Below are 16,739 nucleotides of genomic sequence, written 5' to 3' on the forward strand. Positions count from 1 at the left end.
CGAAGTTTAAAAAAGGGCTGAGAATATATCTCAGTGGTAGGACACCCCTGTGTTTAATCCCCAATATAGAAGGGAAAAATTTTTTTTTTGCTGTATCTTCTTATCAATTGAAAGAAAACATTTGTATTTCATTTATGGGGTATTCTGATCATTTTTGCTCTAAGTGAAATTATTTTACCAATGTATTCCCAGTATCTGAAATGGCAGTTCTTAATCAAGCACAGTTTTGCCCTCCCAGGGATATTTGATAATGACTGGAGCTATTTTTGTTTGACACCACTAGGGGCTATTACTGACATCTGGTGGATAGAGACCAGGGTCTACAGTGCACAGGATAGCCTTTCCTTCACAAAGAATTACCAATCCTAAAATGTCAAAATTGCAAAGATTGAGAACCTTTGTCTAAAACAGGTATTTTATATTTACCATCACAGCTTTAGGAATGTCACATTTAAAGTAATGATCAACATTTTAAATCTTGCATTTATTCTTCCATATTCTAATTTATCAGACCCCCTTGACACTAGTGTGTCAATTTTTGAGAATTAACAAAGCCAAAGAAAAAAATGTTAATTTAGAAATGTGTAGAATTAGGAAGTAATTGATTTCACACCAAATGTATTTAAAACTAGACTTCTATCAATATAATTTAATTAAGAAATTTTTTAATAAATAAACTTAACATTAAGTAGTGTTCCTTAAAATGCTTAAACTAAAAGGTGATCCTTATTTAAATTACAGAAGTATAATCATGTATTTGCAATATTCATTCAGGTAATATTTATTGAGCTATCTGCTATGTACCAGACACTATTTTTAGATGACGTGAATATAATAGTACTCAAAATGCAAAATTCTCCAATTCTCAGAACTCATATTCTAATGCTATCAAAAGAGAAACTAAGCAAACTGCTGTCTTGTTTTTTCTAGCTAAAATTTTAAAACCTAAAATCAAGTCCTCTGTCATTTTGTTTTATCATTATAATTATATATGTTCTCTGCTCATGTAGCTTGATGTTTTTCTAAGCCAAGTCACGATAGACAATTTTTAATCCTTTGAGACAAATGAAAAATAAAGTCCTCCTTCCAAAATAAGAGAATTGCTATGGGCAGACTCTTAAGCTTGAGCCCCTTGGCAAACAACAAAGGGAAATAAATCATGGACTGCTCACACTGCTCTTCCCGTTCCCTCTCAGGCCCCTAACTATTAGTGAAAGCTCTCCAAGTAAAATCAGAGAGATGAAGAGGGAACTAATGAACCCAGAACACTGACCATAGAGCCCTCCTCAGCCCCTCTCAGTTCTACAGCCTAATAAATAAGTCTGTGTCTATCTCATGCTTATCCACTATTATTTTGTAATCTAAGATTGTGTATACTTTTAGATCAGTTTTCTCCACCATAAGGAGTTTATTTTATTCCTTTCCTAATAATGAAGAAAGATATCCATTACTTTGGTCATGTTGATAGCTTAGATTTAGAATTTCCCACCTTATTATCCTTGTTGAAATTTAGTTTCTGGAACAGCATATATTTTTACAGCTCAGCATACTTTTTTTTTTCTTTTTTGCAACAGTGGAAGACCTTGCAGTGCTTTTTGTTTTATTTTGTTTTCCAGAACCCTCACTTCTGTTGACTGGCAAATTCTTAACTGAAGCAGCTCCTGGGACTATCTTCAGATTGCTTTCTGCTGTAACTCTTATACAGTTTCTTAAAATCCACAAATGATTCCTTTGAGCCTACAATCTCATTACAATTCTTGAATTTTTTTATTTAATTACTAAAATCTAATACATTGAGTTCAGCTGTGAGAAATGAAGTTTATCTCCTACTTTTACAACTTAAAATTTACTAAGCATAGTTTTATTTGCAACTTTTTTCCCTCAGCAGTATTTTTTTTTAATATGTGACCCACAATTAGTAGCATTTTGGAGTTGATGAACTTCACAGAAGTTGAACATCAGTAGGCCCAAATGAAAACAGGAAGGAAAAATTTCTAAACAAGGCTATCCAAGTAGGAAAGCACAAACCTTTTGGAGGGCATTAGATGAACCAAAATTCCTGTAAGGCAGCAATTAGAAGTAGGTCTTTAAAGATTATGCAAGAAGGACTTGATTAACAGGCTGAGAAAGCTGTCAGAGTAACCTGCAAGTTTCATCGAATAAGCTAGATTTGAGAATCTCCATAGTTTTTGTTCTCTAAAAAGAGTAACAACTATGGACTGGTTCTGCCATACTATTGTCATCCTTGAACATCCGTTTTGCTCTCTGATCAAGTATCATAATTATTTTCAATGAGATTTTGAGCCCTTGTAATCTCTTATTGCTATTATTGCAATAAAGTTATAGTTACCCTTTTTTCCTCTAAGTAATCCTTCCATCCTTCCAGTTGGCTCTTTTCTTGACTGTATCATATTGCAGTTAGCAGTGAAAAATCTAGTTTTCCTTTAGCACCTCTTTTTCTCTTATAAGGAGAGAGTATAGAATTTCAAAAACAGGCATTTACTATATAAGGAATCTATAAGAATTTTCACATTTCTCTTATAATTTCAAAAGAATGTTAAAAAATATAAAAATGCATATGCAAATTAGCATTCCTAACAGCTAAACTAATTATATTTCTTAGCAGTGAAATTTTTTAAACTACTTTCAGCTATGATAGACATAAAGTTGGACCTTTTTCTAAGTCTTCTGAGACTGAAATTGAATAAGATATTTACTCATTGTAGTACTCTGTACATGGTGATTATTTTCGTTACTTTTATTTATTTACTTACTGCAATGGTGGGAGTCAAACCCAGTATCTCATGCTTTCTAGGCAATTGCTGTACCACTGAGCCACAACTCTGTTCCCCTCATTCTGTTGTTTCAATTGGGAGCCCACCTACATAAGACTGGGGTTTATGCAGGGTAGAGAAGATGTGATCATAATATAAGGATTTTCATGCACTAAGAGGAGATTTGGATTATGAGTCTAAGAACAAGGGCAGTCATTAACACTAATGTCAAGTGATGGAACTAGGGAATAATTCTGAAACCCAGTATGGCTTTAACGACCTCAGTAGCAGACAGTAGGGAAACTTTGTACTAGTTCTGTGAGAAACATGACTCATGACTTACTCCTCTACTCTGGGTCTTTTTTATTTTTATTATTATTATTATTATTATTATTATTACTTTATTTTTTGGCTTATATATAGGTGATTGACTTTAATTTTAATGAATTATCAGTTTACTCTGGGTCTTTTAACTACTATATCATTTTTACCCATAACTGACCAGCGTGACCCTTTTGGGCTCAAATTTCATCTCCTTTGTGACTCTACCTCATAGCTGCATTCTGGAACCCTTTACTGAAGTATATTTTTCTTTCTAAATTAAGATCCTGCAAATAAGAATAATAGGTTCAACTCAAATTTCATGTCAGACCCATCATAATTGATGTCCAGGTTAAAGACATAAGTGACCTATTCCTTAGGTTAGGTACCTATACCTCACCAGTTGACAGGCTACACAACAGGGCCATCTAGATCATCCCTTCATCAAGAGCTAGGGACACACTGACATGACTCCTCAGTGACTACTTGTGTAAATTCTCTTAACTGGGAATAATTCACCCATTTTTGTCCTTTCAGATTTGATGGTATTTTTCCCAGGTACTATTTTCTATCTAAGATTTAAAAACACAAATATAAAATATTATAGTTCCTCAGGTTGATTTTTTTTTTTTTTTTACACTTTAAAGTGTAAGAAAAAATCTTCCCTCCTCTTGATATAAAAGGAGTGAATGTGAGCTAAACAATTTCATAGTCATAGCTAACCTATTTTATCACAGTTGCCTTTTCCACAACATAACATTTGGCTATTTATTTTAAAAGTACAGTAATAGAAAAATTTATGTCTGAGTGGATATAAGGTGGTAACACCATTTTGATAACTTAGCAAGTCACATCAAGCACCTGCCTGCCACAATGGATTGTATATATCAGCTATTCATTAGCTATTTCTTGAGTCAAATGGAGAAGTCTGCCTTTACATAAGTAAGCTCAAACTGTAGCAAAAATGCATAATCTGTCAAGGGCTACAGTCATTGTCACCTAGGATTCAAATTGTAAATATCATTGCTCCCACAGTGATGAATTGACCAGCGACTAGAAACTGACTAAGTGGGATTTCACAACTTGAAGACCATGAAATCCAAGACCATGAAAAGCTGCCCACTTCTAATTACACACAAATAAAACTTTCATTTTAAATACAGTTATTAAAAACAATATTATTGGAGAGGGAAGATGGCGGCGAGGGGAGTGCATTGCCCCCGTGTGCTGCTTCACTGTGTGGGAGTATGACAAGTCAGGACGGCTAAAGGATATCTTGTTAGGAATTTCCAGCAATAGTGGGGTGCTCCGGAACCTGGAGGAAGGATTTCCATCGCACGAGGATCGGCTACGGGGACTCAAACGCGAGAGGTTTGTCGCACGGAGGGTAACACTGCTTATTCAGCAAATCGCCCCGCGGCTAGAGTCTGCAGCGCGCGCTGGGAAACGAGGAGATAGCGACGCAGGGATACAGCGCTGCAGTTTCTGCCAGCCGTGCAAGCACCGTACTCAGGGCCGAATTCTGGGTTCGAGACGGGGGAAGGAAGCGGTCCATCTCGGTTCTCCACACCGGTCAGACCACAGAGGAGGCCAGCAGCCACCATGTTGGAAAGCTGACGTCACCATCCCTGTTTTCGACTGACCGCAGCTCATTCAGCCATAGAACAGGTAATTTCAGGCTGCCATTCGCCTGCGGCTTGCAGACAGATTGCTAGGGTTCAGTGCCTGGGTGCTTCTTAGAACCTGATCTTATCGGAGCGAACACTGAGCGCGGGGCGGCCGAGTTCCGGCTCCCGGAACCGCCCTGGCCTAGGGCTGCAGAGCCTGCGGAGGCTGCTTCTTGGACCCTGCTCCTATCAGAGCATACACCAAGCACTAAGCGGCCGAATTCCAGCTCCCGGAACTGAGCCCGCGGGGACTGCTTCTTGGAGCCTACCCTTATAGGAGCTTACACCGAGCACGGAGCGGCCGAGTTCCGGCTCCCGGAACTTCCCTGGCCCGGGGCTAGGAGCCCGCGGAAACTGCTTCTCGGTCCGGGTCCTGCTGAGGGCCGGTCAGGACTCACCCGTTGCTTTGGTTGCCCGGCAAGGGGAACGAAATGCTGCCATTCGCATAGGATACCTACATGGCAGAGATCTGATGTCATCAGAAAGCGGCGGAGGAGAGAACTTCATCAATACCAGCGGCGACAGAAACAGTTGGTCTCCTGGTAGGGGGGGTGAGGCACAGACACCCGAGTCTCCTCAATTTGTCGTCGAGCCAGAGGGGAGGAGCCGGGCCACCGCCAGCGCCCGGAGCAGGCCCAGCGGCTCGCCAGCGTGGTGACCGCGTGACCCCAATTGGAGAGGGGGCGGAGCGGAGCCGCCACCCGCACCCGCAAGGTGGGCAGACCCGCGACCCAGTGGTACATGGGCGTGGTAGGAGGGGCAGGGCAGAGCCGCCCTTTGCGCTTGCAAGGTAAACAGACCTGTGACAGCCTGGCGGGTCAGGCCCAGTGGCCTGCCAGTGTGGTACACACGTCACCCCAACTGGAGTAGGGGCAGAGCAGATCCTTCTCCCACGCCCGGATCAGGCCCTGCCGGTGTGGTGGCCACGTGACCCCAATTGGAGTGGGGGCGGAGCGGAACCGCCACCCGTGCCCGCAGGGTAAGCAGACCTGTGACCAACCTGCAGATCAGGCCCAGGGGTCCGCAGGCGTGGTAGGAGGGGCAGGGCAGATCCGCCACCCGCGCCTCCAAGGTAGGCAGACCTGCAACAGACCGGCGGATCAGGCCCAGGAGCCTGCCGGCGTGGTACACACACCACCCTAATTGGAGTAGGGGCAGAGCAGAGTCGCCGCCCGTGCCAGGAACAGGCCCAGCGTCCTGCAGGCGGGGTAGTCACGACACCCCAATTGGAGTAGGGGCAGAGCAGAGCCTCCACCCGTGCCCGAAAGGTGGGCAGATCTGCAACCGACCAGCGGGACAGGCCCAGTGGCCTGCCAGTACGACAGACACGTCACCCCATTAGGAGTAAGGGCAGAGTAGAGCCACCGCCCGCGCCTGCAGGGTAGGCAAACCTGCAACCGACCGGCGGATCAGGCCCGGTGGCCTGCCGGCGTGGTACACTTGTCACCCCAATTGGAGTAGGGGCAGAACAGAGCCGCCGCCAGCGCCCACAACAGGCCCAGTGACCTGCCGGCCTGGTAGCCACGACACCCCAATTGGAATAAGGAGAGAGCAGAGCCGCCGCCCGCGCCTGCAGGAAAGATACGCAAGCAGTATGAAAAGACAAGGAAAGAAAGGACCACAAGCAATGCAGGTCAACGCAACTTTAGAAGAGGTAACAGCTGCAGCAGATGGAATGTCAGATAAAGAATTCAGGATATACATGCTTCAGATGATCTGGAGTATCAAGGAAGACATTAAACAGCAAAATCAGACAATGAAAGATCACTTCAACAATGAATTACGCAAACAAATCCAGGAAGCAAAGGATCAACTATACAGGGAGATAGAGGTTATAAAAAACAAACAAACAGAAATCCTAGAAATGCAGGAAGCAATAAACCAACTTAAAAACTCAATGGAGAATACTACCAGCAGAGTAGAACACTTAGAAGATAGAAATTCAGACAATGAAGACAAAGTATTTCAACTGGAAAAGAACATAGACAGCTCAGCAAGACTGTTAAGAAACCATGAGCAGAACATCCAAGAAATATGGGATAACATGAAGAGACCAAACTTAAGAGTCATTGGGATACAGGAAGGTACAGAGCTCCAAACCAAAGGAATGAGCAGTCTATTCAATGAAATAATACGAGAAAACTTCCCAGACTTGAAGAATGAGACAGAATCCCAAATCCTAGAAGCCTACAGGACGCCGAATGTGCAAAATCATAAGAGATCCACACCTAGACACATTATAATGAAGATGCCCAACATACAGAATAAGGAGAGAATTTTAAAAGCTACAAGAGAAAGGAAGCAGATTACATTTAGGGGTAAGCCAATCAGGATAACAGCTGATCTTTCAACACAGACTCTGAAAGCTAGAAGATCCTGGAATAACATATTTCAAACACTGAAAGAAAATGGGTTCCAACCAAGAATTGTGTATCCAGCGAAATTAAGCTTCAGGATGGAAGATGAAATTAAAACCTTCCACGATAAACAAAAGTTAAAAGAATTTGCAGCTAGAAAACCATCTCTTCAAAACATCCTCGCCAAAACATTACAGGAAGAGGAAATGGAAAATAACAATGAAAACCAACAGTGGGAGGTAGGACAGTAAAGGGGGGGGAAAATAAAGAGGAAAACAAACCATGTTTAGTAACAGAAATAAACAAATATGGCTGGAAGAACAACCCATATCTCAATAATAACCCTAAATGTTAATGGCTTAAACTCACCAATTAAGAGACACAGGCTAGTAGAATGGATCACAAAACAAGACCCGACAATATACTGCCTACAGGAGACGCATTTGATAGGAAAAGACATACATAGGCTGAAGGTGAAAGGTTGGGAAAAATCATATCACTCATATGGACTTCGGAAACAAGCAGGAGTGTCCATACTCATATCAAATAAAATAGATTTCAAGCCAAAGTTAATCAAAAGGGATAAAGAGGGACACTACATACTGCTTAAGGGAACCATACACCAACAAGACATAACAATCATAAATATTTATGCCCCAAACAATGGTGCAGCTATGTTCGTCAAACAAACTCTTCTCAAGTTCAAGAGTCTAATAGACCACCATACCATAATCAGGGGAGACTTCAACACACCTCTCTCACCACTGGACAGATCTTCCAAACAAAAGTTGAATAAGGAAACTATAGAACTCAGTAACACAATTAATAACCTAGACCTAATTGACATATATAGAGTATACCACCCAACATCAAGCAGTTACACTTTTTTCTCAGCAGCACATGGATCCTTCTCAAAAATAGATCATATATTATGTCACAGGGCAACTCTTAGACAATATAAAGGAGTAGAGATAATACCATGCATCTTATCTGATCATAATGGAATGAAACTGAAAATCAACAATAAAAGAAGGAAGGAAAAAGCATACATCACTTGGAGAATGAACAATAGGTTACTGAATGATCAATGGGTTATAGAAGACATCAAGGAGGAAATTAAAAAATTCTTAGAGATTAATGAAAACACAGACACAACATATCGGAATCTATGGGACACATTGAAAGCAGTTCTAAGAGGAAAATTCATTGCTTGGAGTTCATTCCTTAAGAAAAGAAAAAACCAACAAATAAATGATCTCATACTTCATCTCAAAATCCTTGAAAAAGAATAGCAAAACAACAGCAAAAGAAGTAGAAGGCAAGAAATAATTAAAATCAGAGCTGAAATTAATGAAATCGAAACAAAAGAAACAATTGAAAAAATTGACAAAACTAAAAGTTGGTTCTTTGAAAAAATAAACAAAATCGACAGACCCTTAGCGATGCTAGTGAAGAGAAGAAGAGAGAGAACTCAAATTACTAGCATACGGGATGAAAAAGGCAATATCACAACAGACACTTCAGAAATACAGAAGATAATCAAAAACTATTTTGAATCCTTATACTCCAATAAATTAGAAGATAGTGAAGGCATAGATAAATTTCTTAAGTCATATGATCTGCCCAGATTGAGTCAGGAGGATATAGAAAACCTAAACAGACCAATATCAATTGAGGAAATAGAAGAAACCATAAAAAGACTACCAACTAAGAAAAGCCCAGGACCGGATGGGTATACAGCAGAATTTTACAAAACCTTTAAAGAAGAACTAATACCAATACTTTTCAAGCTACTTCAGGAAATAGAAAAAGAGGGAGAACTTCCAAATTCATTCTATGAGGCCAACATCACCCTGACACCTAAACCAGACAAAGACACTTCAAAGAAAGAAAACTACAGACCAATATCTCTAATGAACCTAGATGCAAAAATCCTCAACAAAATTCTGGCGAGTCGGATACAAAAACATATCAAAAAAATTGTACACCATGATCAAGTAGGATTCATCCCTGGGATGCAAGGCTGGTTCAATATACGGAAATCAATAAATGTTATTCACCACATCAATAGACTTAAAAATAAGAACCATATGATCATCTCGATAGATGCGGAAAAAGCATTCGACAAAGTACAGCATCCCTTTATGTTCAAAACTCTAGAAAAACTAGGGATAACAGGAACATACCTCAATATTGTAAAAGCAATCTATGCTAAGCCTCAGGCTAGCATCATTCTGAATGGAGAAAAACTGAAGGCATTCCCTCTAAAATCTGGAACAAGACAGGGATGCCCTCTCTCTCCACTTCTGTTCAACATAGTTCTCGAAACACTGGCCAGAGCAATTAGACAGACGAAAGAAATTTAAAGGCATAAAAATAGGAAAAGAAGAACTTAAATTATCACTATTTGCAGATGATATGATTCTATACCTAGCAGACCCAAAAGGCTCTACAAAGAAACTATTAGAGCTAATAAATGAATTCAGCAAAGAGGCAGGATATAAAATCAACACACATAAATCAAAGGCATTCCTGTATATCAGTGACAAATCCTCTGAAATGGAAATGAGGACAACCACTCCATTCAAAATATCTTCAAAAAAAAATAAAATACTTGGGAATCAACCTAACAAAAGAGGTGAAAGACTTATACAATGAAAACTACAGAACCCTAAAGAGAGAAATAGAAGAAGATCTTAGAAGATGGAAAAATATACCCTGTTCATGGATAGGCAGAACTAACATCATCAAAATGGCGATATTACCAAAAGTTCTCTATAGGTTTAATGCAATGCCAATCAAAATCCCAAAGGCATTTCTTGTAGAAATAGAGAAAGCAATCATGAAATTCATATGGAAAAATAAAAGACCCAGAATAGCAAAAACAATGCTAAGCAGGAAGTGTGAATCAGGTGGTATAGCGATACCAGACTTCAAACTATACTACAGAGCAATAGTAACAAAAACAGCATGGTACTGGTACCAAAACAGGCGGGTGGACCAATGGTACAGAATAGAGGACACAGAAACCAATCCACAAAACTACAACTATCTTATATTTGATAAAGGGGCTAAAAGCATGCAATGGAGGAAGGATAGCATCTTCAACAAATGGTGCTGGGAAAACTGGAAATCCATATGCAACAAAATGAAACTGAATCCCTTTCTCTCGCCATGCACAAAAGTTAATTCAAAATGGATCAAGGAGCTTGATATCAAATCAGAGACACGCCGTCTGACAGAAGAAAAAGTTGGCTACGATCTACAGTCAGTGGGGTCGGGCTCCAAATTCCTCAATAGGACACCCATAGCTCAAAAGTTAATAACTAGAATCAACAAATGGGACTTACTCAAACTAAAAAGTTTTTTCTCAGCAAAAGAAACAATAAGAGAGGTAAATAGGGAGCCTACACCCTGGGAATAAATCTTTACTCCTCACACTTCAGATAGAGCCCTAATATCCAGAGTATACGAAGAACTCAAAAAATTAGACAATAAGAGAACAAACAACCCAATCAACAAATGGGCCAAGGACCTGAACAGACACTTCTCAGAGGAGGACATACAGTCAATCAACAAGTACATGAAAAAATGCTCACCATCTCTAGCTGTCAGAGAAATGCAAATCAAAACCACCCTAAGATACCATCTCACTCCAGTAAGATTGGCAGCCATTATGAAGTCAAACAACAACAAGTGCTGGCGAGGATGTGGGGAAAAGGGTACACTTGTACATTGCTGGTGGGACTGCAGGTTGGTGCAGCCAATTTGGAAAGCAGTATGGAGATTTCTTGGAAAGCTGGGAATGGAGCCACCATTTGACCCAGCTATTCCCCTTCTCGGTCTATTCCCTAAAGACCTAAAAAGAGCATGCTACAGGGACACTGCTACATCGATGTTCATAGCAGCACAGTTCACAATAGCAAGACTGTGGAACCAACCTAGATGCCCTTCAATAGACGAATGGATAAAAAAAATGTGGCATTTATACACAATGGAGTATTACTCTGCATTAAAAAATGACAAAATCATAGAATTTGCAGGGAAATGGATGGCATTAGAGCAGATTATGCTAAGTGAAGCTAGCCAATCCCTAAAAAACAAATGCCAAATGTCTTCTTTGATATAAGGAGAGTAACTAAGATCAGAGTAGGGACGAAGAGCAGGAGAAGAAGATTAACATTTAACAAGGATGAGAGGTGGGAGGGAAAGGGAGAGAGAAGGGAAATTGCATGGTAATGGAAGGAGACCCTCAGGGTTATACAGTGGAGGGGGTAGAGAGAGAGGAGGGGAGGGGAGGGGAGCGGTGGGGAGGGGGGAGGGTGGAGGATGGGAAAGGCAGCGGAGCACAACAGACACTAGTATGGCAATATGTAAATCAATGTATGTGTAACTGATGTGATTCTGCAATCTGTGTATGGGGTGAAGGTGGGAGTTCATAACCCACTTGAATCAAAGTGTGGAATATGATATGTCAAGAAATTTGTAATGTTTTGAACAACCCACAATAAAAAATTTAAAAAAAAATTAAAAACAAACAAAAAAAACCAATATTATTATATAGGGCTGGTGTTGTGGCTCAGCAGTAGAGTGTTCGCATAGCACGTGCAAGGCCCTGGGTTCGATCCTCAGCACCACATAAAAATAAATAAACAAAATAACGATATGTGTCCAACTACAACTAAAAAATAAATATTAAAAAAATTATTATAACAATCAATGATAATGATTATGTGATGGATATACAATTATTATTACTATTTCATGAAGAAATCCATGAATAAATAAGATTAAGGAGCACTAATAACTGTAATTTCACCAAAAAATAAAATGATTAGAATTAATAAAAATTAATTAATGGAAAAACATGTATTTATTATGGTGTTACAGATTGAATCCACGGCTTGATGCATGCTGGGCAAGCACTCTACTGCTGAGTCACACTCCCAGCCTGCTATAATGAACATTTAAATATTGCACATTGAAAAATGGTGCTCCATCTAGAATTTATCAGGGTTGATGTGACTCATTCAATTAAAAGACTATTTGTGAGTGGTAAATATAAAGAAAATAGATGGCAGCCTTGTGAATACTTTTTTTAATTGTATATGTGTTTCTCACAACTTTAAGGAAAGAACTCAACAAGAATGAGTCTGGACACTTTTTCCCCTGCAGAATTTATTAGGCTGATACAGAATTTTGCAAAGACATGTTTCAGAATTGTTTTTCCATGCAAGAGACTTAATGGAGACACATTACTACTACAGTTTGAACAATTAACAAAAAGACAAATCTTCACAGAACTAACTAATTAACTGAGATAGTTAATTATTAATTATCTTCAGTAGAGTCTTAGGAACCTGAAGATTTGTCTAGGCTACTACTTCATGTTGAAAGAAAGCTGTCATGTTCTCAGAATCAATTTTAATGTGTGATACTTTTTTCAGATGTGATTACTACTGTGTAAATTAATCCTGTGCTAGCTGTGGCTTGACTGTATCCAGTATTACAGCAGAATTTGGCACACTGGCATAGAAGAACCACACAACAATTACATATATACAAATTCATGCAACAATTAATTGGTAATGTGTTAGGTAGTGTTATTTTCCATTTTTATTATTGAGGAGTTCATCACCAATTATTTAGTAAGAAGACAGAAATAAAGCCAGCTTTTAGATCTATCCATAATGATAAAACTAGGCCAAAATTAGCTTAATTTCAGCCTATTGCCCTTCAAGGAGCCTGGGTTAAAAGAATCTCAGCACCACAGAAAGTGAAAAAACATAGCAAGAAGGCATAAATTTATTACAAGAAAGGTTAAATGAAATCACACTTATTCATTACAGGGGCAAAAGATACAGCCAGCTGGGTTCAATACAGCCATTTTTTATTAGTTCATTTTAGTTATATATAATATTAGGATTCATTTTGACATAATTATACAAGCATGGAATGTTATTTGCTCTAATTCAGTCCCCAGTACTTCCCCTTTCCTTTCCCTCCTTCCTCTCCCTGTTCCTTTTCCTCTACTCTAGTGATCTTCTGTTTATTCATAGTTGTTTTTTGTTTTTTGCTTTTTAATTAGTGCATTATCTTCCTTTGACATGGTCTAGTTTCACTCTTGACTGCATCATAAGGTCAACTGGTTAAGTCAGTCATCACATTCAAGACAACAGTCTATACGTGGGTTAACCCAAAGTGGGGGCTAGTTTAACTGTAGTACAAGCTCACTTCTTGTAATGATTTCTCAGCCTTGTTTTTCTATCTTATACACCTACGTTGAAAAGAAAGCACTTTGGTTTCTACACATCCTGTGTGAACCTCAGTGTCATGTTCTCTCAAACTCCTTGAGTTCTACTACAAGTAGAGTACTGCTAGTGTAATAAACCCCTAAAATCCCAACATTAATAGTTGTATAGAGTGATATTTCAGCAAAAGACTGAGAAAGTAATGTCACTTTGTTTTGATAGCATGGTGAGTTTTGCAAAACTTACTATTTTAGGACTTGCCATCTGTTAGAATTAACTAGAATCTGTTAGATGTGATTCTGCTAAAAATCAAGTTTTCATTATTTTGTCAATATATTTTCATTATGGCTGTTTAACTTTTTTTACCTGCCTTTAGTAGCAGATAGAAAAAAAAGAAAATCATACATTTGGTTCATCATTGATGTACCATTAATCATTTTATATGAACTGAAATTTCTTTTTAGTGGAGTATTATGTATTAATATAAAATATTCTTTGTGGATTGGGATCTGAATTTTTTAAATCCTTTTTTTTAAACCAGAGCTCAAACTGATAGAAACATAATTCTTAGAAATGCCCAGGACTGCTTCCTAAACAGTTATGCCAACTGCAAAATTTAGACACTGATAAGAATCAAGTAGTAAGATAAAACAAACTGAAAGTCTTACAGGTATCAAATTGATTCAATCATTAACTTGTAATTCAGCTAATAAAGAAAACATCTCTATAATGGATAAGGATTCTGTGTCACTATTAGCTTAGATAGCTCAGATCATGGTTAAAATTGTGCTTTCAATGAGAAAAGATAGAATGGGAACAATTTAAAATGTGAACTTCAGAAACATGAAGCATACATGGTAGATAGGATTTTTTAATGTAAAGATTTAGTGATGAAAAGAAATTATGCTGGCTAGGTTTCATGGCACATGTCTGTAAACCCAGTGGTTTGGGAGGATGAGGCAGGAGGATCTCAAGTTCAAAGCCAGCCTCAGCAACTTAGTGAGACCCTGTCTCAAAATAAAAAATAAAAAGTGCTGGGGATATGGCTAGGTAGTTAAGCACCACAGGGTTCAATCCCTAGTAGGAAAAAAAAAAGAAAGAAAGAAAGAAATTATACTAACTTTGATTAGAAATTCTATCTTCTGATTTTAAAAAAAAGGAAAAATGCTAGAAAATTCAATGCATAAAAAAAATACTAAGACTCTGAAAAATTTTTTGTTTGACAAAATATCTTGCTGTAGGAAAAAGTTCAAAGTAATTGTCATAGTTTTAAAGAACACATAAGCAAATATTCAATTCCTGTTTTTTTATGCTTGGTAACTGTTTTTTGTTTGTTGTTGTTTTTGTTTATGTGTGTGTGGTGCCAAGGATCAAACCCAGGGCCTTGCATATGCTGGCAAGTGCTCTAGCACTGAGCTATATAACCCACTTCTCAATAACTTTTTGATTGAGATTTAATGTAGTTATTTACACGGCTGAGTTCAAAGACTGTTTCCCATGTTGTTTTCCTATATGTATGCTTAGTAGTTTTTCAAACTTTTTAAAATACCTTTCAGCGTACCTGTCTTTTTACTCCCTCAGTAATCGTGTGGAAGCATGGACAAGAGATGTTGCTTTCTTACTCAGGCAAGAAGGCAGGCCTGTGGTTAATCTTATCCCCAACAAGGCTAAAGAAAGAGTGATGGAAGCAGACTGGAGGAATACAGACAGAGCAATAAATTGGTTAAGAAAGGAAGCAATTAATTACACTAAACCATTTGTTCTGTACTTGGGATTAAATTTACCACACCCTTACCCTTCACCATCTTCAGGAGAAAACTTCGGATCGTCAACATTTCATACATCTCTTTTTTGGCTTAAAAAAGTAAGTGTCTTATGTGTTCAAAAGCAGAAATAACATTATGTCTATAACTTATTAGTATTAGCTCATTGTTTCTACTTCACTCTTAAAGAAAGAAAATCACATATTTAAAATTGACTGGTTTAATAAAAACCATAGAAGCAGTTTTACAAAAACAAAATGTGTTAAAACTCAGAAACCTACTTCTAAGTTGAAAATATTTGTATATGATATTTCTATAAAAAGAGAAACTAAAGGACATTGTCTTAGGAGTGCAGGTAATCCTTACTTTGCACAGTTCAGGATAGGAAAAATGACCATGTGGTCTCATTGTGTACAATGATCTTAACTCTCAATACCAGAAAGGAGCATTTTTTTGATATTTTAAAAACATTTGTCACAACATGTAAAATGCTCTTTTTTTTGGTTATAATTGGAAATAGATAAATAGTAAAATTACTCAGTGCAGTGTAATGAAAATAATAGAAACATTAATAAAGTATTTTTAATTTGGGGTTTTTGTTTAAAAAATTTATTGAGAGAGACTAGTGCTTGTCTTCTCATGGTATTACATAATATAGAGCAAGAGTCCTCTTTATGACTTGGCAAATTATCATATTGTTATCTAAATTTGGAACATCTTCCAACATTTTATCTTCTGTACTTAGAATGTCATGGTATACTTCAAGTTTCTTTAAATGACATTTTTATCAATGTCACTTTCTCTTGAACATGTTTATCCTTTTCACAATGATATTCCTCACTTATGTCAATAAGTATGCCTTCCCTTCCTCTAGTTACATATCTAGTCTTTGGAATGGTAGCAGTGTCCACATTCCCAATCAGCCATTTCTTCTATAACTTCATTTACATTTACTATGAATTTCACTGCTAGCCTTATCACTTTTCATTTCTTTACTGCAGATTCGTATTTGTTGACCAATTCCTCTTTGATTATCCATTTTTGTAAAGTGTCTTACATGGATTTATCACTGGGAGACAAGGAGGCAGGCCAAGTATACACTTAGCTTACAATGCATGTTCTGAATAACCAACTCCTGACATACTTGGAAAGAAAATATATGATTAGTCACTGAATGTGATGTACATCTGTTATCACATCGTGAATTGTAGACTAAAGAGTTAGCAGCATATTGGTGTGAAGTTCGTAATTTATGTAGTTATTCAGTTAATATACATTGGCAACTGAAATTTGAACCCTGTTGTCAGGGACATGTTAGTTAAACCATGATAGTTGAAATTTATGCATTTTAGAACCATGTGAAGCAACAACTACCTATATTTTGAAATGTGTAGACTTAAATGTAAGTTACTTTAAAAGCTCTAAACAGAAACTCTATTTACTCTTTTCTTTTCTTTTTTTTTTTTTTTGCTGTTGTTTTTGGTTTTTGCTTTTTGGTACTGGGGATTGAACCCAGTGGTGCTTTACCACTGAGCTCTATCCCCAGCCCTTTTTATTTTTTATTTTGAAATAGGCTCTTCCTAAGTTGAATCGGGACTCACTAAGT

At 38.1% G+C, this 16,739-nt stretch overlaps 1 protein-coding gene across 3 annotated transcripts in view; it reads left to right on the top strand.

Moving 5' to 3' along the window:
• Arsk (arylsulfatase family member K) overlaps window positions 1-16,739 on the top strand; it is a 50,137-nt gene that overhangs the window by 14,720 nt on the left and 18,678 nt on the right. For all 3 annotated transcript variants that reach the window (XM_058574661.1, XM_046428705.2, XM_046428713.2), the window contains exon 4: window positions 14,952-15,234. In XM_058574661.1, coding sequence (XP_058430644.1) covers window positions 14,952-15,234 — 283 coding nt within the window. The remainder of the gene's footprint in view (window positions 1-14,951; window positions 15,235-16,739) is intronic.

The sequence above is a fragment of the Marmota monax genome, unplaced genomic scaffold (genome assembly GCF_021218885.2).
Source record: "Marmota monax isolate L192 unplaced genomic scaffold, Marmota_monax_Labrador192_F-V1.1 WCK01_AAM20220418_F8-fsc00018, whole genome shotgun sequence".
In the NCBI taxonomy this organism is placed as follows: domain Eukaryota; kingdom Metazoa; phylum Chordata; class Mammalia; order Rodentia; family Sciuridae; genus Marmota; species Marmota monax.